The sequence below is a fragment of the Cornus florida genome, unplaced genomic scaffold (genome assembly GCF_030987335.1).
Source record: "Cornus florida cultivar Cherokee Brave unplaced genomic scaffold, ASM3098733v1 CherokeeBrave_3.0.0_Hap2_Chr03, whole genome shotgun sequence".
Lineage (NCBI taxonomy): Eukaryota > Viridiplantae > Streptophyta > Magnoliopsida > Cornales > Cornaceae > Cornus > Cornus florida.
The window spans coordinates 7,298,825-7,321,655 of record NW_026775573.1 but is presented as its reverse complement, the minus strand read 5'-3'; the positions used below and the strand labels follow the sequence as shown (position 1 = coordinate 7,321,655).

General features: G+C 35.6%; 2 protein-coding genes and 1 pseudogene across 2 annotated transcripts; 1 reads left to right on the top strand and 2 right to left on the bottom strand.

Moving 5' to 3' along the window:
* Positions 1 to 182: 182 nt before the first annotated feature.
* On the top strand, positions 183 to 4,332 carry LOC132301021 (protein PHLOEM PROTEIN 2-LIKE A1-like; annotated as a pseudogene).
* Positions 4,333 to 5,658: 1,326 nt separating this feature from the next.
* Positions 5,659 to 10,122, bottom strand: LOC132299264 (chromo domain protein LHP1). The gene is made up of 6 exons (XM_059795779.1): positions 9,303 to 10,122; positions 9,129 to 9,154; positions 8,828 to 8,914; positions 7,953 to 8,705; positions 6,112 to 6,172; positions 5,659 to 5,980 (listed from the first exon to the last, which is right to left on the bottom strand). Exons 1-6 carry the CDS (start codon positions 9,825 to 9,827, stop codon positions 5,936 to 5,938), a joined length of 1,497 nt encoding a protein of 498 aa, XP_059651762.1. The 5' UTR covers positions 9,828 to 10,122; the 3' UTR covers positions 5,659 to 5,935.
* A 2,330-nt stretch (positions 10,123 to 12,452) lies between these two features.
* Positions 12,453 to 21,095, bottom strand: LOC132299263 (RNA polymerase sigma factor sigB). The gene is made up of 7 exons (XM_059795778.1): positions 20,792 to 21,095; positions 18,473 to 18,663; positions 16,465 to 17,073; positions 13,694 to 13,924; positions 13,420 to 13,560; positions 13,050 to 13,250; positions 12,453 to 12,944 (listed from the first exon to the last, which is right to left on the bottom strand). Exons 1-7 carry the CDS (start codon positions 20,877 to 20,879, stop codon positions 12,663 to 12,665), a joined length of 1,743 nt encoding a protein of 580 aa, XP_059651761.1. The 5' UTR covers positions 20,880 to 21,095; the 3' UTR covers positions 12,453 to 12,662.
* Positions 21,096 to 22,831: the final 1,736 nt, after the last annotated feature.

The window sequence follows — 22,831 nt, the reverse complement described above, 5'->3', positions numbered from 1 at the left end:
ATGCGGAGTCATCACTTATATTCTATTTCTATTACAAAGGAAAGAGAGAAGAAATCTCTGCTTTCTCCACTCACTCGCACAGTGTATACTGTATACATGTACTCTCTCTCTATATATATATATATACATATATTTTTCAAAAAATTGGGAACCCCAATTAATTTCAAATCAATTTTTATACAATGAAGGACAAGAAGAAGGCAGATCTTAGTAACAACAGCAACAAGAACAACAACAAAAACGGTGAAACCTTCCTTAAACACAGGAGAAAGGTTCCTCTCTTTACACAAACAAACCTAAATTGTGTCACAGATTCCAATGAATGATTATATATTGTGTTCTGAACTTATATAGTTGTTTGTTTTTGCATGAAAAATGTTCTAAGAATCAAGAAATCAAATACAGGTTAATTGCATGTTTCATTATGTGATTTGTTCACTATATCACTTTATTCCTTTTCTCCCCTGGATAGAAACAAATTAGTTTAATTCTTCTTAACTTTGTTTTGTTCTATGTGCACTGTACTAGTCTTCTCGAAATTAAGTTTGTTTCACTTTAGATTTTTGTTTGAATTACTTTGATCAATAGATGTAACGACCTAAATCCTCATGGATCCGGATCATTAAATGGGTCCTTACCTGACCCAAAATCATCCGAGGGTAAAATGGTCTTTGCACATTAAATTTAAATATCAAAGCCCGAAAAGGGCAAAATGGTAATTTACCACAATTCAATAAATTGAGACTCAAGGGTACAACGGTCATTAACTTGTATCACATAGTAAATAAAATAAGGTTCGGGGCAATATAGTCCTTTCGGGGGTTAAAATATAATTATGGCATTTTATTGGGTCATAAAATAATTACGTGCAACTTCAAATGGATGCCAAAGTGTAATTTGAGAATTTAAAATAGTAATTACATACAAAAGACAGAACCGGTCGACGTATATACACTATACGTCGACTGGTTTAGGCTATGGGAAAACCCACTGCCAAGATACCGGTCGACGTATGGGAAGCCATACGTCGTTGACTGGTTTGGGACATGATACCATACGTCGACTGGTTTGGAACGTGTACAAGATTACCATAAGATACTGGTCGACGTATGGGGAGCCATACGTCGACTGGTTTGGGTCATTCACGTTCAAAATGATTACTGTTAGGATACCAGTCGACGTATAGGAAGCTACACGTCGACTGGTTTGGGTTATCCTCACCCACTATCCAAACACTGTGCCACTACACTCACATACATAAACTAAGATACATTTCAACATTTAATTGCAATAATAACCACCACGTTGATAACGTAATTTACAACACCTTATATGATACACGGGAATTAACACGATACGAATTTAATTACATTACCCAAATGGCCATATACATGATAAATTCAAATGTTTTACATATTGCAAAGAATAATACATTTTGTGTCATGCACTTTACAAGAATAGTTTAAGTCCCACAAAATACATTCAAAAATGCTTTCACATTCCCTTAACCCTGTGGTGGATTATCATCCGCCAAATCCTTGCCATGACCTGAAAAATATTAATTATGTGGGGTGAGCAAATTGCTCAGTAGGTGACACTTAAGACACGTCTCTTGTGTCCCCGTGAATCCAACCAAAGAATAGGACAATAGGGATAGGGATCATACATTGTCGGAATAACACAACGTAACAACAAGTCTCATTATAAACAATAGAATGCTATGGGATGCAATGAATGCCGATGTCGCTCCCCATTTTCAAACCATCACTTCCAAACCGTTAATGTAACCCCCTTTGGTGACTCCGCAGCGCCGAGAGAAGGATTGGCTACTGTCCCTGACCTTTGGTGACTCCGCAGCGTCATTATGGGGCCCAGATAGCTCAACCACGCTAGAGCAATCTCCCTAGTTCTCTCTCGGTTACATTAACCTACCGGCCTGTTGGTGACTCCGCAGCGACCGGGTTTTATCAAAACACTTTCATCAATATATTATTTCCCAAAACTTCCCATTTTCATTTCAAAATCAATTCTTCCCATTTCATGCCCAATGTAAATGCATAGATGCATTTATGTCATGCCAATGTTCATCATCTCACAATTAGCTCAAATTTAATTAGCTAACACGATTCATAAGAATTTTTAAGGAAGCTACAACATGCTTTTACACAATAGAAACAGCATAATGGAATTATAAATTCAACACTTAGGCATGTCCTTCATATATCATTTATAGTATATTAGCAACACAATGAACACATAACTCAACATATGGCATGCTTCTATATACAATCAAGTTAACACATATTCATTCAAATTCACATATTCTCAATTAAGTAATGTTAAACTAAAATCAAAGCAATTAAGCATGCTAAGGCACAATTCAAGTAGATTAATTCACTAAAGAGCAAGAACTTCGTGGATTAAGAGCCCCTACCTCAAATTGACACAAAACCTTTGAAATGGGTCAAGGAATTCGAAAATCAAGGAGGGCACCAAATCTGAAATTGCTCGTATGAATGCGTAGAGCTCTTCGTGCTCTTCGTTTTGCCTCAAACAACTCTCAATTTCCCCAAGTATTGAGTGAGTTATTTTGTTTTTAAGATTGGAGACCAAAATGAAAAAGAAAAACAAGGAGCAAGATGGAGAGAGAGAGAGAGAGACGCACCGGAAAGAGAGAAGTAAGAGACCAAAAATATGGTCTCTAACTCAAATTTGGGATGGTGGTGGGTCCCGCCACTATTTCTTTTCTTTTTCCTTTTTCTTTTTGCTTCAATTTTACACCACATACACACACGAGTGCACCACATGTAAAAAAACTACTCAATCCACATAATTTAAAATGTACACAATGCAAATGGACCTAATCACAATCCCGTACACATAACATGAAAAAACGAAAATGCCCTTGCGGCGACAAAATTCCGGAAAAATTAAAATGGTGAAAATCGGGATCGTCACAGTACAGTTATGTTTCACAACCCTGGTATAGATGTGCAGAGAGGTAGAAATTGCAGCTGTGACCATAATATATAACAAAAACGTTGCATTTAAACCTAATTTACCAAATTGTTGTCCTATTATTAGTCAAACCAAAATTGCATTTTTTGTAAATCTTGAATTGTGATTAGTTCTACGATTCAGTTATATAATTAAATTGGAACATATCTTTGAATCATTTTCTCTGCAAAATTCTACTCAACAAAACAAAGCACTGCCCCAGTTGTTTGAGGCTGGTTATGTGAATCGAATTTCTTCATTTTACTCCATCCAATGATAGTACTTCATCAACCTCATGCCATCATATCTTTTCTTATCTGAAATTTTATTTAATTCTAGTACTTTCTTATCCCTATTATTATCCTTAAAGATGGAAAACTTTATTGTTTTTCCTTGCTTCATGACCAAAAATCTTAGTCAAGTTTTGAAGCTTTATCTCAAACATTTGTTACTTTGATCGTCTCACAAATGATCTGTTCTATTGTTTTATCATTTCTTATCTTGCCCAATCATTCTCAACAATTGCACTTTGTCAGAAAGGATTAAATTGTTTATCTTGATGTGGGTAAATTATTTTTTGATGTGCTTTATGTTTTCAGTTGACCAAAAAATTAACACTTTTTTGTGGATTGAGAAACAAAACACATGCATATTTGTATTAGGACAAAGTTACCAAAAACTTTTTGACTAACAGATCACGGCTTTCCCTTTTCCTATCCCTATGCAGAAAAAATGGGTTGATGAGAAGTCTGGCGGTTATTGCTTCATGTTGTACGCAAGATCTCTCTTTGTTACTTGGGGTCAACATGGACATCATTACTGGGGCTGGAAATGTTTTAAAGAAACAAGGTGAGATAACTTATGCATGGACATACATTGATACATACATACATATATATATATACATACATATATATATATATTTCTTGAAAGAGTATTTGAAATATAAATTTTCAATGAACTCGTAGTGATGAAAACATTGAAGTAGCCACACTTTCAGATGTGTGGTGGCTAGATGTGAGAGGAAAGATTAAGATGTCCGATCTATCCCCAGGAGTTGTTTATGAAATCACATATGAAGTTAAGTTGACGAATGGGGCATTCGGGTGGGAAATCCCAATTACACTTAGACTATCCCTCCCAAATGGATAAGTTAAGGAACGCCAAATAAGCCTTTTCGAGAAGCCCAGAGGACAGTGGATAATGCTCAATGTAGGCAACTTCTTGACTGAAGAGGGAGAAAATAGAGAAGTGTGCTTTGATCTTAATCGACACGGAGGACCCTGGAAATCAGGACTTATCATCAAGGCTGCCATTCTCAAGCCAAAAACCTGACTAGCTTTATGATTGACTGTGGTCTGTAACAGAACAGAAGCTCATTGTGCTCTGTAGTGTGTACTTGTGTTAGTATGTCATGTAATGGTACTGCCCCTTCTGGGATTTAACTTCCCGTATAAGATGATACGTATTTTTTCCATTATTCGGTGCTATTTCCTCATGAAAGTGATTTGCCATTTGTTTTTCTCAGAATCCAATATGGTCGAAAAGAATTCTGTATGACATGTAATATATTATATGGGAATGGTGGTTCACTAGTTATTGCCTTGGGATTGATTGCACGAAATATGATCTTTAGTTTCTGGTTGTCGTCGTCGTCATCATTCTTGCCTTTATCCCATATAGATGGGTTGACACATGAATTCTTTTTTTTCATTTTTTCCTATTATATATACCATGATTCTCTTAGATTTAATTTTTTTTTCAAGTTTTCTTTCTTTATTCATAGTTTTAGTCCACTTGTGTCGCCACTTGCGCAAACAACTTTTCCTCTTTTGATCTTTAATTCCTAGTGATGAGATGAAAATATATGAAAGTATATTCAGATTCAGGATTCCAATTTCCAAAGGGTTTACCTGCTGTGTTTAGGAATAAAAATACTCCATCCACTTTGAATTTTTTTTTGAATAATTCTTCTCCTATTGGCATGCAGCAAGTAAGATTCCAGACATGAATATCAATAAAAAGGTCAATTCTCGAATGTCTACTATCCCCCGATTTTCACATTTAATTGCAAAATTCCCCAATGCCTTGACTATATTTTTCAGTCCTTCACTGGCATTCTCATGTCACGGTAATTTTCATTAAAAAACATAAGAGAACTTTCAGGTTTTCCCACCTTTAGATGACACAGTAACTAGTGACCAATATTAGTATGAGGATTTCACATGTTAATTAGTTTTGATGAACAAACTATGGTCCTTACACAAAATTATTTAACTTTCAGCTTTTAAATCATATATTGATTCGTTATATCTGATTTGTAGGCGATTGAAGCTTGATCATGGTTCAATGGACAATGTTCATCCACCATTTTGCTCAGTAGTGCAGTGCTGAATCATATTGTTCGTGATTATATTAGGTTAATTGTGCTTGTACTTTTAATAAGGCCTGTTGAAACCATTAAAATAATTGGATTGTTATCATATTTGGTTTTACGCAATTATTTTCCTAATAGTTGTAATGAATAAGACTAGTGGTTACTTTAGCTAAAGAATGGGTGTGACAGTAATGTTGTTTTGTGAGTAAAATCTCAATCAAAATCGAACATATGCACAAACACACAAAACAATCAGAAGAAGAATAGCTGGATGTGTACTGCCATACAAGAATATGAACACGACTTCTCTCGTCGTGTCCATGTTATATTTCCGAATAATTTTCATACAAAATGGGTAGGTTAAATAGTATACAACCAAAAATAAACATTTGACTGTTGTTCTACAAGTCAGTTTTGCACTATTTACCACCCAACCTAATAGACTGCCTTGGAGTTAACCAGCACCAGCCTCCAGCTACAAAATTAACCACAATAAGGAGAGGCGAAGATTGCGCCTGATGCAGGTGTATCAACACTCTCCATCAACTAATTATCTACCAATTACTCAGTACTACAGTGAAGGTGCTGTTCGTAGTAGTCGATCAACTGTCATGAGAGGTAAAGTAATATCAATAACGGTGATACAAACATTATAACATGTATTTGCTACAAAAATTAATTTCTGAAGCCGTAACAATGTTGATGGGGGAAGAAAGAGCAATGAAAGAACCATTTACCAGAAGTGGATTAGTAGCCTTGAGAAATTTGTTATCCACCGTCACTTCTGTTCCATCAGACCTGCATGTAGGCAACCACATAAAAATTAGTCTATTCTAACAACCATATCTGATGTAAAAGAGCTAAATGGCTCCATATTTGTTAAAGTCAATGCTTGATGATTTGACTAGATTTTACTAAAGATAATTGGTTAATTCTATGTTACACATTGTCCATTCAATGGGCTAACATACCCTGGCAATTCAAAGACACCGAGAAGTGAGAAGTAGACATCACCAACCAGATTCTAGACCTGCTTGAATTCTTAACATAATTAATGTTATTCAAAAATGAAATTAAAGTTGAGAATTCAAGGTCCAGTTAACTGGGGAAAATAGTATTGTTCTTCAGCCGCGTACTTTATAGTCAAAATCACCTACATAGAGACCACAATTTTTTTGCTGCATACTTTATAGTCAAAATCATCTAGATAGAGACCACAATTTTTTTTCTTTTTCTTTTCTCGGTAAAAGGTGAAATATACAGACCACATTTCTGTTATCTTTTCAAACATAATACCAGTCATTCAATTAGCTAATATTTCATATATTTGGAAGTGAGGTTTTCTCTTCCTTGAATGTACGTATAATGTGCAATAGAAATGATGTCATTTTATCGTAGTACAAATGAACAAAACAAAAACAGATATAATACACAAAAATAAAGATATTAAGAGTAACCAAAAACACTACAAAAAGTCATCTAGAATGACGTAATCATAAATGAGTCATGAGTATTTGTGCACCTCTCTTGCCCTGTTCCCAAGAGGAAATAAGAAACAATGTCTTCATAATCATAATGCTAAATGATATATCAGCTTAATCAGCACAAATAAGTTTTTTGTCCATTGTTATTAGGGTGAGGCAATCGAGTGAGATTTGGGCACAATAGATGGTCAGGAGAGGTGATCTTGAACTACTTTTTTTTCCCTAATATATTCATTCTCCTTGGCTGTGGAAAATAATGTTCAGTTGTAGACCATCATATTGCTTCAGCAAAAGGTGGCTCGGATGTGGCCTTTGAAGAATTCTAAATGATGGGAGGATGAGCAAGTGCTAGGCTTTCGAAATGAAAGGGATGGTTAGTGATGGAGTACGACAGGATGAACTGAGATGCGGAGAGAGGATAATGAGATTAGCACCATATGACATGAAATCATTTCATAAGATGTTAAGTGGGACTATGGACAAAGGCTTCCCACAGAAGGCTATTTGGAGATTGAATACTCCTAATAAGGTGGATTGTTCTTGGTCGACTGCTGGGCACGGGAAATTCTGACAATCGATGAACTCAGAAATAGAAGAAAATGTATTCACAATCGGAACCACTTCAGTTAAATTACATCATGATAGTTATAGCTGCACTCAGCTCTGTAACCCCTCCAGCTTTTCCTTTTTTCTTTTTTTGCTTTTAGTTTATTTTTATTCGTTGTATTTTTTATATGGAGGGAATAAGAATTCCAATTCGCACAGCATGCAATGTGGATAACCTGCTAGAGCCTACATATGCTACTTCCTTTTCATTTCGTTTGAAGGGAAGAAGTCCTCAGAATATAAGAAACACAAGAAGATTCTTGGAGAAGATGTTCATCAACAACTTAAAAAATATAACTGGATATTAAAAGTAAACAAAAAGGAATATTGGTATGATCTAGTGTGCATATGCTCTTCACATATTTCAGGTTTTGGTATACCTAAGAAGAAGCTAACCTTGACTCATTAAGGTATCATGAAAAAGAAATAGAAGCATAAAGTTAATCATGAAAATATGAAGTGGCAGAATTTAAAGTTTGATCACAAACCTCATGGCTATAAAGGTCATGGAAACATCCTGAGCATCATTTGATGCAGAAGTTGAATATTTTATTGGCTTGATGATCTCAGTTACGGTAGACATATTTATGGAATTATCAATCTTTTTCTTGAAACCCAAATCATTTTCTGTGAAATTAGGATTTTGACTCCTTCGCCGTGTAACTCTGCCACAAGGGCCATCACTGGATCTTCCTACTGCATTTTGTGCGTCATTTGATGTACATGTGGCTGGCTCTTGCTTAAACCTCTTAACAGAACCACTTTTCCTCCTTTTAGCTCCCGTGCACTGACCAGATTGCGGTGGTTCCACACTATCAACCTTCAAAAACCCATTCACAAGATCTCTTTGTTCTAAAGCACACGTTTCTTGGACATAAATAGAAAACTTTTCCTCATTGCCCTCATTAGTAGGCATTGTACTTTCAAGATCACTAAGCTTCAAATTCAACACATTATGCTCTTTCCTTTCCTCAATTTGCAGGGAAACCATCACGGGAACAATCTCACTAGCTTGCTTTGCTAGTTCCACATTGTTGACATGCCCTACACTATTTCCTCTCTCATCATCACTAAGAGGAGTAGAGGCCAGTTCATCCATAATCCTGACCTTTACAGCAGGTACATTATAAGTAGCAGCAGCAGGGGAACACTGCTTCGACTTCTTCTTAGGTTGAGAATGATATCCCCCGACAGACTTGCGCCTACGTCTTCGTGAAGAACCATGCTTCCCAGACCTCAAGCTCCAAAAACAGAAGAGAAATGAAAGAACGTTAAGACCAAACATGCACATTACACAAGAATGGCGCCCTAATTGATTTCAGCATGACAATAAAGGGAAAAGTACGAAAAAAGGAGGCAAAACCTTTCTTCAAATACATCAATAACATCAGCACAGGACTGAAGATTCTCCAAGGGTTCCCAAGTGTTAGCTGTCTCCGGCCAGCCTCGCCTTTTCGAAAAAAAAACATTCATAACAAAAAATTAAAAACAAAAATTTGAACTACAATATTTCGAGCATTCTCTCCAACATTAAGAGCGAAGGGGAATACTAAAAGAAAGAAATTTTGATAAAAAGAAATGTAACAGATACATAAATGTATGTGTGCGCATTTAGAGTATTTGAGTGTGTGTGTGTGTATATATATATATGCTAGGGCACCCACCATTTGATGAGATATTGAACTTCACCCTTTTGTTTCCGAAGCAATCAAGAATGTCAATCCACAGATAAACCCACAAAAATCAGAAAAAGGATATGTAGAATCAACACAACATCAAAAGCAAATGTTAAGTATAGAATATAGGAAATATATAGAGAGAGAGAGGGATTAGCTGACCTTGCGAACCCTTTTCTTTCGTACAGCTTCAAGAACATAAAAGCCTTCAGCAAGGTTGGGACGCTCGGTTTCAACCTCAGCCGCTTCGTTTTCATCTTGGATCTGAAGATGCCCAAAATGGTCATAACAAGTGCCCTCCTCTTCCTCCGCCTCCTCCCCTTCTCCGTCTTCGCCGCCGTCTTCTTCCTCTCCCTCCGTTTCCTCCTGATGCTGCGGCGGCGGCGTTTCAGCATTATCCCCCGCCGCTTCCTCTCCGCCATCTTCTCCCTCTCCCTCATCTTCCTGCTGCTGCGGTGGCGGCGGCTCAGCATTATCGTCCTCCACCTCCTCTCCGCTTTCGCTGCTGTCTTCTCCCTCTCCCTCTCCCTCGGCTTCCTCTTGCTGCTGCGGCTCAGCATGGTCCTCCATCGCCGCCTCCGCCGGCGGCATATTGTTGATTTCATCGCCGTCAGCGTTTGAAGTCGGCGGTGGTAATAGAGGTTGTACGGCCTCTCCATCACCGCTTTCTTCTTCTTCGCTCTGCATTCTCTCTCTCAATCTAACCTTGGATTTGAAATTTGAAGGTCTGTCTGTCTCTCTTTCTCTTCTCTTGCAAAGTTGCAAACTCTGGGTTCATAAGATACACAGTGACCAGTGTGTAATGACTAAAGGCAGATGTCAGATACTACTATTTTTTTAATTAATCACTCTTCTTTATTTGCCCTCAACTGCTCCACACCAAACTTATTCCATTTGTAACCTCAAATTCTCCCTGCGTCTGAACTATCTAGTATTTTTATTTTATTATTTTTATTTATTTTTTAATGGTGCAATGTTAGAGAAGAGAGTACGGATCCGTTCGTAGTAATGCATGGACGGATCACATCCGTCGGATGCAATATAACCATCTTGTATTTGTGTCAAAACATCTGGCATCAAAAATTACTTTAGACGAGTCATTTTTGTGAATATAGGGAGTCATGTATTGCCACGGTATAATTGATTACTTTTATTGTTTTTTCATTTCTTTTAATGCACCAAAAAATTAATTTCAAGAATTTACAAAAGTATCCACTCGTTGATTGGTTTCTAGTAAGAAAGATGTAGGAGTGCACCCAGAAAAAGAAGGAAAGGGAGAAAAATGAATAATTGATGCCTTTGCCTTAAGCCAATACCCTTGACTCGCTATGCTCTCCGAATGGCCTTATACTAGAGTTGAAGAGTCAATTAGACCACAATGAGATTCATGTACCAGCATTACAAGTGATGAAATTTGTCAGAGTTAGATGGCACCTTGTTGTACGACAAAGACTAGAGATGAAGAGTCACCGAGCGTGAAATGTGGTAAAAATTATATAATTGAATGCGCAATGCCAACCCGCCTCAGTGTCTTCTCTTTTATCCCTAACAATAATCTACTTTTGAGAATTGGGTAAATCAACAAATGAGGCAAGAATTACAAGTTTTAGGAGGCAAGTGTTCTTCTAAGAGTTTAGTTTTGATTGAAAATAGTGAGACTCAAAATTAAGCTGATCTTCCAAAAATCAAGAATTTAGTTTATTCTACATGTAAATATACAAACTTTAATATAAGAGGTTTTTAAGTGTGACTGTGTTACTCGTGGTAAATTATCGAGTTTTAAGTATCTCCACCCTATGCTTCTAGTGCTTTGAAAAAAGATTAATAAAAGAGGTTTCTGAATTTTTAATAAAATCCAATTTTTGGTTAGAATTACATGCATTTTAATCATCGTGTGGTGTTTAACTAAAATTGATTTAAGAATAAAGTAGATGAACCATAGTAAGAAAATGAAGCCTTCAACTATTTCAATGTTACGCCTTGCATTAAGAAGTTATGTCACGTAAGCACGTCACGCAATCAGATATGACACGACGATTTATATGGATCGAAAACTTTTTGAATTTCTCTATATTGAGTGTGGACCCTTTCGAAATTCTCTAAGATATTGTAGAATTATCTATACTTTTGCAGAACTGTATAGAATTATCTTCATGTATCTAGTGTTACGTACATTATTCTGGGAAGGATTCTCCATCATTCATTATAAGGCACTTGGTTTATATATAATTGTATAGAATTCTCTTCATGTATCTAGTGTTAAATATATTATTCTGTGAAGGATTATCCACAATTCGTTATTCTGTGAAGGATTATCACAATTCATTACAAGGCACTTGGCTTATATAAAGAGTTCATAGTTTATTTACTACTTACCAACTAAACTGAGTTGTAAAGAATTCTCTAGTTTGACTTCAAAAGGGATTTAATTTTCAAATTATGGGATCATAAGATTATTAACACATGCTACTAAATAGGGTGCGCCCCACAACTATTGCTCGAGCCATCTATTCAATAAATTAATATGTAAAATATTAGTAATTTTTTTTTAGAATTTTAAATTTATTCAATAATTGTTATATCATCTTGCTTTATATACTCCTATATTTTGTATTGCTATATATATATCTTGTTTATGCATGTTCCGGAAATGAGGAGTCCAGCTCTGCTACTTGCCTAATTGATCGAGAAAGGATTTTGGAGTCCAATAAATTGTTTATATGCAATGACTTGATACATACATTATCAGTGCCCTTTATGAGGGGATAAATTATCAGTGCCCTTTATTATCTTCGTATTAACAGTGCCACTAGTGGCTTTTCATGAACAAAATCACTAAAAAATCAATATCTCAACTCCAAAAGAGTATGTTTCCTGCAGCATGTGGGCTACAAGGTTCGCTCGAACGGCCCACTAGCCTATAAATCAGTGGGACTGGCCGTAGCCCATGGGCTTTTATATACTCACTAACGCTTGAGGCCCAGCCCATATTCATTGTCTTCTCTCTCAAGTTCATCCTAAATTCAAATCGGTACATTTTTAAGGTTTGTGTTCTTTTTAAATATATATATTTATATTGAATATAAACATTAAAAAAGGATTGTAGCCAAGCTATCAAAAAACTAATTATTCAAAGAATTAGTATAGTAAATTTAAATTTAATGAAAATAATTGAACACATTTATAATTATATATAATATACAATTAAAAATACATATAAACTCAGGTTAGCTCTTCTCGACTCGAGACCGAAGTGATTTCCAGGTGTGATTTTCATCAACCCAAATTGCGAGTACTTTGCTTTCTGTACAATAAAGGGAAAAGTAAGTATCTTTTTAACTCAAAATTTTTGTTGGTTCTATGCACAAAATTTTTCTAATACATGAAAATGATACATTTCAATTACTTGAAATAAATTAAATAAATAACGGTGGAAGGACTAAAAACACATCCTTTCGAGCCTTGAGCAAGTTTGTTGGCTCTAGAGCAAAACTAAATTCTGATTTTTCAATCTGACGAGGCTCATGACATCAAGTACTGCTGCAAATGTTTGGTTCTCCTCTTGTTCTTCAACTTTCGGAATGCACACGACTCGATTTGCCTGATTCTCTCCCTGCTCACACCCATTAACTCTCCAATCTCTTGCAATGTCTTCATTCTTCCATCCTCCATCCCAAACCGCCATCTGATTACCTGTCGTTCCCTAGGATTGAGAGTATCCAGCACCTTGTGCAGGTCCTGCTTCATAAATTGCTTGATCAACAAATCTTCCGATGTTTCTGCTTCAGGATCTGCAATGATTTCCTGTGATAGAAGACAAATGAAAGACGAGCAGAACAGCCAAGATGTGTGACAATGGGTGGGAAAAAAATGGGACCTAATCCAGGAAGACAGAGAAACAGGACAGACCGAAGGTTTGAGATTCTGGTTAATCCCGATCTTTTGGTCAAGTGATCTTGGAGCTTTAGGGGTTAGTAGTACAGCAGTGAGCCTCTTCATTGAGAGCCCTGTCGCCTCAGCAACTTCTTCATTATCAGGGTGCCTTCCATTTTCACTATACAATTGCTTTCTTGCCTCCTTCACTCTATAAGTTGCCTCAACCATGTGAAACTGTAAAGCCAATAATATTGCACTTACAAGAAGAAAATATGATGATAGAAGTTAAAAATTGACCTCATCTGTAAATAATCTCATCCTTTTTCTTTGCATCAACAGGTCAAAAAGGTTATCTATGTGTAGGCATAGATGATATCACTTGAAATGCACATGGAAGACTTACTGGTAAGCGAATTGTCCTGGATTGATCAGAAAGCGACTTCCGAACTGCCTGTTTAATCCACCAGTGAGCATAGGTTGAGAACTTGAACCCTTTCGAAGCATCAAACTTTTCTGCACCTCTTACAAGGCCTCGGCATCCTTCCTGAGAGTCGATTAGCAAGGCAAGTCAATATAAGCATCGAAATCAGCACATTTTATTAAGGTATCACACTTGTAATGAATTTTATTTAAAGAGAAGCCTCAATCTTGCAATTATACACAGGGAAAACTGATACCTGAACGAGATCTTGGAGATTCATCCCAACTCCTTGATAATTTTTTGCAATTGAAATTACAAGCCGTATGTTGCTTTTTATCATTCTATCTTTGCAACGCATACCATAGCTTAAACGTGTCCTTAGGGTTCTCTGATCAATACCAGCTGCCGCAGCCCATTGTGCAATAGTGGGCTGACCGCCGCAACGTTCAACAAGCTCATCTTGGAGTTTTTCCAATTTCAATAGGCCCTGTATTAAATTAATGACAGTGCAGGCATCATCAATCAGATGAGATAAATTACTAAAAGCAAAAAACAAGACAAGGTTGAATCAGAACAACACCCCCTTCCCAAATAATGATGAGAATTTTGATGATCAAAATAAAATAAAAAAGGTATTTTTTTTTAACCATTCTAATAAGGAATTTTCGATCAGCAAGCTTCCTGTGTAACTTTTAACGGTGAACTGTCAATATTATATTTTGTTGACACATTATAAATTGGATTTAGCACGCACATGGACCACAATAATTGAGCCTCAAACCACTGTAGAAAAGGCCATGTGGCACCACAATCATCTAACATTCCCACAAGGGTTGTCTCCTGACCTACGCCACCTGTGTAGTGTGCCTGAACATACCTGTTCACTTTCAGAAGCCACTACTCTCTCATGTGAGAAACTATATGAGAGGCACATTGACACTTAATAGCCTTTCTGAGCTCAGAGCAGAATCCAGGGGACCTTCTGTCATGGAGAGTTCCGGTGCTTCCAAGTAGCATGGTTCTGATATATTTGGCTTTGGGCATCCCAAGGTTCAGAGACTGGCCATCAGAGTTGGGGGCAACCTAAGGTGGCTGGCTCTTCACTCTGGGCCATACCCAGGGTAGCGTAAGCTTTGGCTTGTCTGGAAGGTTAAAAAAAAAAAAAGAATGTACTCAAAGACACTCGGACAACATGCAAATGCATTTGGTCTTACATCGATAGCTCATGCTGGTGCACGCCACAAGGAGATGACACTTTGCAGCATTGTGGTTAGCTATGTTACTGGACTCTTCAAAAATAGTGAAGTACCCGTGTCGGACACATATTGCTTGGACATGGGTATGTGATATATGTGTGACTCTCTTGGTTGCACATGTACTTATAAAACCCATATTCAATCATTCAATTATATTATATTATTACTTTAAAATGAGTTAAATGCCTATATTGAACACTATATTAGATCAAAACATTACTTTATAAAATAAAATGAATATTTAGCAGTGTCAATGTGTCCCCGTGTGTCCTGTTTAGAGATTTGACACGTCCGACACATTGATGCATACACGTACCCAAGTCCATGTAAAAAATAGGTGGTCGCCTTTTGAACTCATATCAATTAAATCAGACGGCTTTTTGATCATTGCTCAGGAACAAGCTGAGTGTGGATACAAGTACTCAAGCTCAGCTTGTTTCTGCTCATCTAGTCATTTCCGAGCTGAATGTTTAATGAGAGAGGGGGATGGGGGGGGGGAAGGGGAAATCAACTACAGGCCCAATCAGACCCTAGAAAAAGAACCATTTTCACAAGCCCTAACAAGCTTGTTAACAATATCCTTACAAGCCTAATGATTTGAACTAAGGTTTGTTTGTGCTCAGCTTGTTTAGTTAACGAACTAGAAATTGTTGTTTGAGTTCGATTCATTTGCTTGACAAATGAACGTGAATTGAACTCGCACTAATCCTAAGTTGTTCATGAAGCTTGGTTCATTTGTAGTTCTAGGTTTGGGCAATGTGTAAATAGTCCACTCTAATGAGCTAGACCTACAACTTTAATGTCCAGAAATCATAATTTAGGGTGGACGTTAGTGCTGGATTTCGTGACCCTTTGGGCTGGACTACTGCTATCACTCTCACTCCACCTCTCTATTTGGCTGCCCCACTCTCGCCCACATTGTATCCCCAGTATTCCAATACACATATCCTACTGCTAGAGCAGAGAAAGTGATCCATCAGCATGTTCCTGCCTTGTGAAATGGCATATAAGTTGAAATAGTTTTCCCAAATGATTTGGAAGCCATTCAGGAGTAATATTTAAACCTTCTTACCCAAAACAAACTGAAGCCTCTCTCTCTCTCTCCCCCGTGCTGTGTGTGTGCACAAATGTCAGGGTTTGATATGGGATGCTGTTAAGCAGAACAGCAAAATTTGTTTCATAAAATTGCTAGGGTAAATAATAGAGAACTCCCAAGAGGATTTCATGAAGGTTATTTTACTTCCCCTCCATTAGAATCCAAATCAGCAACTTACTTGGATTTCAGCCAATATTAGAAACAAAAAGCAGAATAGTCTTTGCAACCATTTGAAGAACCAATTACGTAGAATAGTTAGCTGATGCCTCCGGACTATTCCCAAAAAAAAAAAATGACGTCTCTAACTCTCTGGGGGAGGAATCTAAAATTATCTCAAGTATTCTGATATCATTAGGAAATTTCAGACTTGGGCCATATTAAATTGAGGAGCAACATAAAAAGCTTCATGTCACTATTGTTTACTACGCTTTTTCTTCTACAATACTAGCAGTTTCTACAGTCTCTGTTTACCTCCAAAGAATAGAAATTTTCACCCATATAAAAATGCATTCACCATGACATTTGCTTAATAAAAATCTGCCTAGTGACCAACATTGGACACTAGGTGGATAGCAGTCAAGATGAGAACAAATATTATATTCTAAACAACAAAGCAAATGATAGCAAAGAACCAGTTCTCTTTAAAAAATCAGTACTGCTAAATGTGAAATGCACCTGTATTCCTTCAGACAACTGATGTTCTTCAGTAGCAGTGAGAAGCTTCGAAGAACTAGTAGTTCCTCTCAAGTAACGCAACGGATCAGAGTAGTCTATGTCTTGTACAGAAACACGCTTTCTCCGGCTTGTAGAACCAGGCTTCACGGACACAATACTAGCTGCAGACTTCTCTGCTGCTTTTGCTCTTTTGGCTTTTCGTTCTGTTTGACGATTTGATCTCACAGCAATACTTTTGGAGAGTTGTGCCTGGAGAAGTTCAAGCTCTTCATGCGTTGGCTCCAAATCATCAGCTTCTTTAATTGGGTACTGCAATGAATAGTTTTCCCCAAACTCTGTTTCCGCTTCCTTGGATTCTTCAACTAAACCAACTCGTGCTATTTCTGCAAGCTCAGCCCTTCCAAACTGGAAAGAGTCAGCTTCAGATAGGATAGTTGTAGGTTTGCTATCTGATTTTGTAGAGTTGTTACGGCTGACCATCACGGCCGCATCCTTCGCAACCTTCACTGCTGCTTTTGCTAGGGCAACTGCTTCGGCGGCAGCAGCAGCTATAATAGCCTCATCACTTGTAAGAAGAGTTTCTGTCGCCAAAGTAGCTGCAAAGTTTGCCTGTAGATTAATATGAAAATCAATCAATGCAGGAAGTGACGAGAGATTATTTTATAATCAAGATATTGTTCATGAATAGGGCACATGATTTTGTAATTTTCATCTAGGATCCACTCTAGGGAGTGACCCTAATAGATAATATGAGAATCTATACATAAATTACATATTAACTATCCCAACTCAGCTACCCTATGGGGGTTGATTTGACTGACAATAAGAAATTAAGAGATAGCAAGCTGCCCAGTGCTCTTTGTTCTTGGGATTGATATCATAAAATTATTTTCCATTAATTGAAGAAATGAAATTAGTAGAATTGGATCCCCCACCTGCAAGAGAGAGGAGGGGGGGGTGCACCCCCCAAAATTTTCTCAGAACTCTATTAATGCTACTTATTTATGGCTATTAATGGAGATTTTGTATAGGAAAATCAAAGTTGGCCCCACCAATTTTTTTTTTAATAAAATCATTTTTATGGTTACCTATTTATAATGAAAGAACCTTTCTAGTCTTGCTTTTAAAATTTTAAATCTAGTAAAAAACCTATTAATTATTATTGTAATCCCTGCTAGCTACTACATATATATTAGAACTCTATTCATATATATATATATATATGTATATCTTTTTATATATCTATTCATATACATATACATTATTTGTTATAAATTAAAGGAGAAGAAAAAGCATGATCGACGATTGACAATCTCATTTATCGGCTGCCAACTGTTCTTATCTTCATTTTATTAATAAAATCATTTTTATGGTTACCTATTTATAATGAAAGAACCTTTCTAGTCTTGCTTTTAAAATTTTAAATCTAGTAAAAAACCTGTTAATTATTATTGTAATCCCTGCTAGCTACTACATATATATTAGAACTCTATTCATATATATATATATATATATGTATATCTTTTTATATATCTATTCATATACATATACATTATTTGTTATAAATTAAAGGAGAAGAAAAAGCATGATCGACGATTGACAATCTCATTTATCGGCTGCCAACTGTTCTTATCTTATTTTATTCTTCTCGTATCATTTATAGACAGGCTCTTAAAAATAATCATTAAAAATGCATTGAAAATAAAAAAAAAAAAATCATTACAATTATTTTATTTTATTTTATATTACTAGTTTACCCCCCTGCCCACCGGCAACTTGGCAAAACCCGTTGGATACCACTTTGGCAAAAAAAACTCTCTCCATTTGCTTAAAACTAAGAAAAGATTAAGACACATTCTGTCAGCTGGTTCAAACCAAACACATTATCTTGTAAATCAAGCTAGAAAAAATCAATGCAAAACATGAATATTCCACCTTTCCTGCTTTTTTTTATTTTTTATTTTTTATAACTTCTATCACTATGTAACCAACAAAGATTGATTCTGACCTCTGTGGGCGGACCAGTTGCCCCTATATACATCCAAGGTCTGTTTGCAGTAACAGGATTTGAATGAGCTTCTAAATACGGTAATTTCAGCTTCTCCATATCAAGCACAGTACTTGTTACTGTTGGTAATGGTGGGGATGTAGTGGATAAAATGCATTGCGTCCGGAAGTAAACAGGCTCTCTATTTTTTGCTGCATATTTCAACCAATAATAATAAGATTTGGAACTCTATATACAACGGAAAACAACAAAAACCAATAAACCTCTCACTATTTTTCACTCAAAGAATTGTGATTCTCTCCCAATTTGTTAATAGCTCGGAAAGTTTCTTGATCAAAACAATTTATTTCAAGTGAGAATTTCATGCTATTCACTACGAGTATGGAGAAAAAATTCAGTAAGTTCTATTTAGTAGTCTCTACTCAAGCACCTTAAATGCAGATCATAGAAAAACATGCTTCCATGAGAAGAAAGGGCATACACCGCATTAATTTTCAAGCTAATAAAGACAGGAATTGGATAGGTCACAGAAAAAGCAATGAAAAATAAACTACATAAAGTCAGACATTGCAGCATCGTCTTTGCTTACCAGTTTTTCACAATGAAGAATATAGGGGCAGTTAAATCCTTTATTAGAGCGTTATATAAACAAGTGTTTAGGTGCCAAGGCAATTTTCAGAGAGAGAGAGTTGCCGAGACATAACATAATCAAGTGGTTTACAAGCTACCACATGCTAGCCTAAAAACATTTTTGATCCGCTTGCTAACTTACCAATACACATGACATTACCAAGAGGTTTATAAGCTACCTAGCCTAATATCATTTTTTACTTGTACCAGTAATAATGTCGTTGCCAACAGCCAAGTTTTCCTTTCCATTTTCAGAGTAATCATTTTTATTAATCATTTATTTTCTTCTTGATAAATAGAAAACAAGAACAATAAATTATTATAACATTAAATATATTGCTCGAGTTAGAAACCTATGACATAGACCGCCAATAACAGAGATGTTCTTCTTTCTCATTGTTAAATTCCAAGAAATATAATAGTTTAAGTAGACAAATTATTGTGCTCAGCAACTCATTCATACATACTGATGTGGCCAAATTCATATTGGATCGGTTAATATAACCCCTATGACTCCACCTGATTGCTTAGAAACTGCAGGAGAAAGATGGAAATTAGTATCTTGAATACTAGATTTTTCATTAATTGGGGCCAAAAGAAAGCAAAATCCTTCATTCACTTGTGCATAATACCACTATCTGACTCATTCAAGGCAATATTTACATTTTTTTAAAACCAAAACAACATGGATCAAAAGATTCAACATTTTATTTGGTTCTCTCCCAATTTTCTGAGGAACCAAACAGTGGGCAAAGAGACTTTATTTCCTTATCCGACAAAATAAACCCATACACCATAGAATACGTCACTCATGGAGCTGAGAATAGGTTATAATCGTTTAAATGATTATACACCAAAAAATTAAAAATACCAGACTAAACCAAAACAAATAGCATCTACTAAGGCAGATAAGCATACACTTGTGAAGCAATAAGTGTCTATTACTAAATCAGGCTTATAAACAACAATATTATCAATGAGACTTCCATTAAGTGTGACGTAAAATCAGTAAATTTCACATTGATGTATAAGAATTGTAAAGAACTGCGTTTGCACATTTAACAGGGACAGAATTTAAATTCTTTCGATTTCACAATGCAGAATCAGAAAATTGAAATTAGTTCTTAAACCCAGAAAACTCGAACTTCCCCATTCCCCTTCTGATTAAACTATAAACAATTAATGGTCACATATGTATCATACATTAAATATATATATACATATACACGCACAGAGAATGCCATCACTCATGAGCTGAGAATAGGGTATAATCGCTTAAATTATTATACAAAAAAATAATAATAAAAAAAATTAAAATACCAGCTAAATCAAAACAAATAGCATCTACTAAGGCTATTAAACATACACTTTAAGTGCCAATAACTAAATCAGACATATAAACAACAACTTCATCAATCAATAGAATACATTAAGTGTGAGATAAAATCAGTAAATTTCACATTGGTGTATAAAAATTGAATAGAACTGGATTTGCTCGTTTTATAAGAAAAAAAAAAAAATTAAGTCTCTCGATTGAACAATGTAGAATCAGAAATTTGAAATCAGTTCTGAACCCCAGAAAAATCTAACTTCCCCATTCCCATTCCAATTCCAATTAAAATGTACACAATTAATGGTCACATATACATATATGTATATATATACATATATAAAGAGAGAGAGACTAACGGAGTTGAGTGGTGGCTTGATGGTGAGTCTTGGCATGGATGGAGAAACTGTCTGGAAGGCACTTGAACTGCGGCAGCAAGCACGACATTTTTCTATTATTTTCTCATATATATGTATATATTTATGCATATATATCATATCATATTTGTATACAAGTCTGTGCCGATGAATCGATAGAGTCAAAGCAATAGAGAAGATATTATGCAGAGTGTAGAAAGGAGAAGGGAAGAGAGTAGGGAGAGATGTGCTGAGAATTGAATTGTGTTGATAAATAAATGGATAAGGAAAGAGAGAGCCTGTTTGAGGATGAGAGAGAGACAAGCAGGCTTTTATTTACTTCGATTCATGAATTGTTTTTTGCTATTATGGGCTGCAAATCATGCGGGCTTGGCTTCATAAGTAGGCCCAAATAAGTCTGGGTTCAGGCCTAGACCTGCTCCGACCCAACTGGCTAACTTTTGAATCAAAAGCCGAAACCCAACACAATCATAAAGAATTGTCAACTTATACACTAATTCCTGAGTCACACAATCATTTTCAATAGGTGTCGCTCTTACACTTTACACTTTACATATGGTCTTATGCCATATGCGCGCATTTCCGTTTCTACTCACATTCTGGCTCATTTGTTTGGATGTTAAATAATCTTTAGAAAATATATTTTTTATTTTTTGGTGTTCGGTAAGAAAAAAATATTAAAATCTTACAAAAATAACTTATTCACCAAGTTATTTTATACGCCCCATCCAATGGATTAGACTTCAAACTCCACCTAGACCTTTTGTCAAACACTAAAAAATAAAATTAAAAATTTTCAAGAAACAAACGAAACCCTGTGTGACTTAAATTTAGCTGTTTTCGCTCATTCTTGCTTTGGCTTTGTGTGATTTAACCCTAACCCAATGATGCCACAATCTCTCCAAAAGGAAAGTTGGTTGATAATTCCGGATATGTCAATATATATATATATATATATATATATATATAATTTTAATACTCAAACTTAATAAAAGGAAAATGATTATACCTTCAAACTTGGAGGACCTAATGAAAAGAACAAAAAAAAAAAAAAAAAAAAAAAAAACCCCTAATATCTCAATCAAAAATCAATTGAGTTGCAGTTGGACCGGAGCTTCGTGTTGATAGAAACTTTTGAGTCACACTACATAGGCCCAACATTTGAGCCGAAATCCAGTCATCTCACTCTACTTCATTCCACGATTGTGGGTATTTTGGTAGAGTACTTCAATCAATCATTTTAGTTGAAATGCTTGGCCAAAAAATAATTTCTCAAAACTTTATTTATTAAATTTTTTTTTTTTCAAAACTTTATGTTTCCTAAGGGTAAATGTTACTCAAATCCGTTGGCTTGTATATATTATATGCATATACATACATTTTTTTTCTTGTTGATTCAAAAATTACATTACCAAAAAAAACATTTTTGATTCATCACACATGCACTGAAGTAGAATGTAAAATTTATTTAATTTTTCTACTCAGTAATCAAATGCAAGAGTAATTTGGAAGGGTGGGAATATCAATTTCCTCATTTTTTTTTTGTTTAACAAAAATATACTATTCACCCCTCTGTTTGATAGGAAAAAATAATATTTTTTATTTATATTTTTTTTAGAACACGTGTATTGGTCCCACAATACATGCACCATTCAAGTTAAGAATGAAATTCGAAAACTAGACCTCAATGACTTACCTTCCAGATTCTACCAACGTTGCTATGTCCCCGGAGGCAATAGAAAAAACTAAATTATCCTACACTCTTTGTGTATTCTAGATTTTAATAAGTTTAATATATCATTCCCACATTTAACTAACTTTATTATTTGACTATCACAAAAAAAAAAAAAAAAAAAAAAAAAAAAAAAAAACCTTCATTTTTTTTTTCCTAGTTGGTACTCACACACACTTATCTTTTCTGAAACTTGAACCACTGATATCATTTTGGGAAATAAGAGACTAATATCACTAGGTTACTAGCCCTTAAAAAAAACCTCATTCATTTGCACAAAGTTGGTATTT

What these genes read in the sequence shown, in the direction of transcription:
- LOC132299263 (XM_059795778.1), bottom strand. Translation starts at nt 20,879, where the DNA reads ATGTCGTGCTTGCTGCCGCAGTTCAAGTGCCTTCCAGACAGTTTCTCC. An exon ending in CAACTGGTCCGCCCACAGAG is followed by an intron (nt 17,074 to 18,472) that starts GTCAGAATCAAT and finishes ATTAATCTACAG; the next exon opens with GCAAACTTTGCAGCTACTTT. An exon ending in AGTTGTCTGAAGGAATACAG is followed by an intron (nt 13,925 to 16,464) that starts GTGCATTTCACA and finishes AATTTAATACAG; the next exon opens with GGCCTATTGAAATTGGAAAA.
- LOC132299264 (XM_059795779.1), bottom strand. Translation starts at nt 9,827, where the DNA reads ATGCAGAGCGAAGAAGAAGAAAGCGGTGATGGAGAGGCCGTACAACCT. An exon ending in GAAAGAAAAGGGTTCGCAAG is followed by an intron (nt 9,155 to 9,302) that starts GTCAGCTAATCC and finishes CGGAAACAAAAG; the next exon opens with GGTGAAGTTCAATATCTCAT. An exon ending in GTTCAATATCTCATCAAATG is followed by an intron (nt 8,915 to 9,128) that starts GTGGGTGCCCTA and finishes TTTTTCGAAAAG; the next exon opens with GCGAGGCTGGCCGGAGACAG.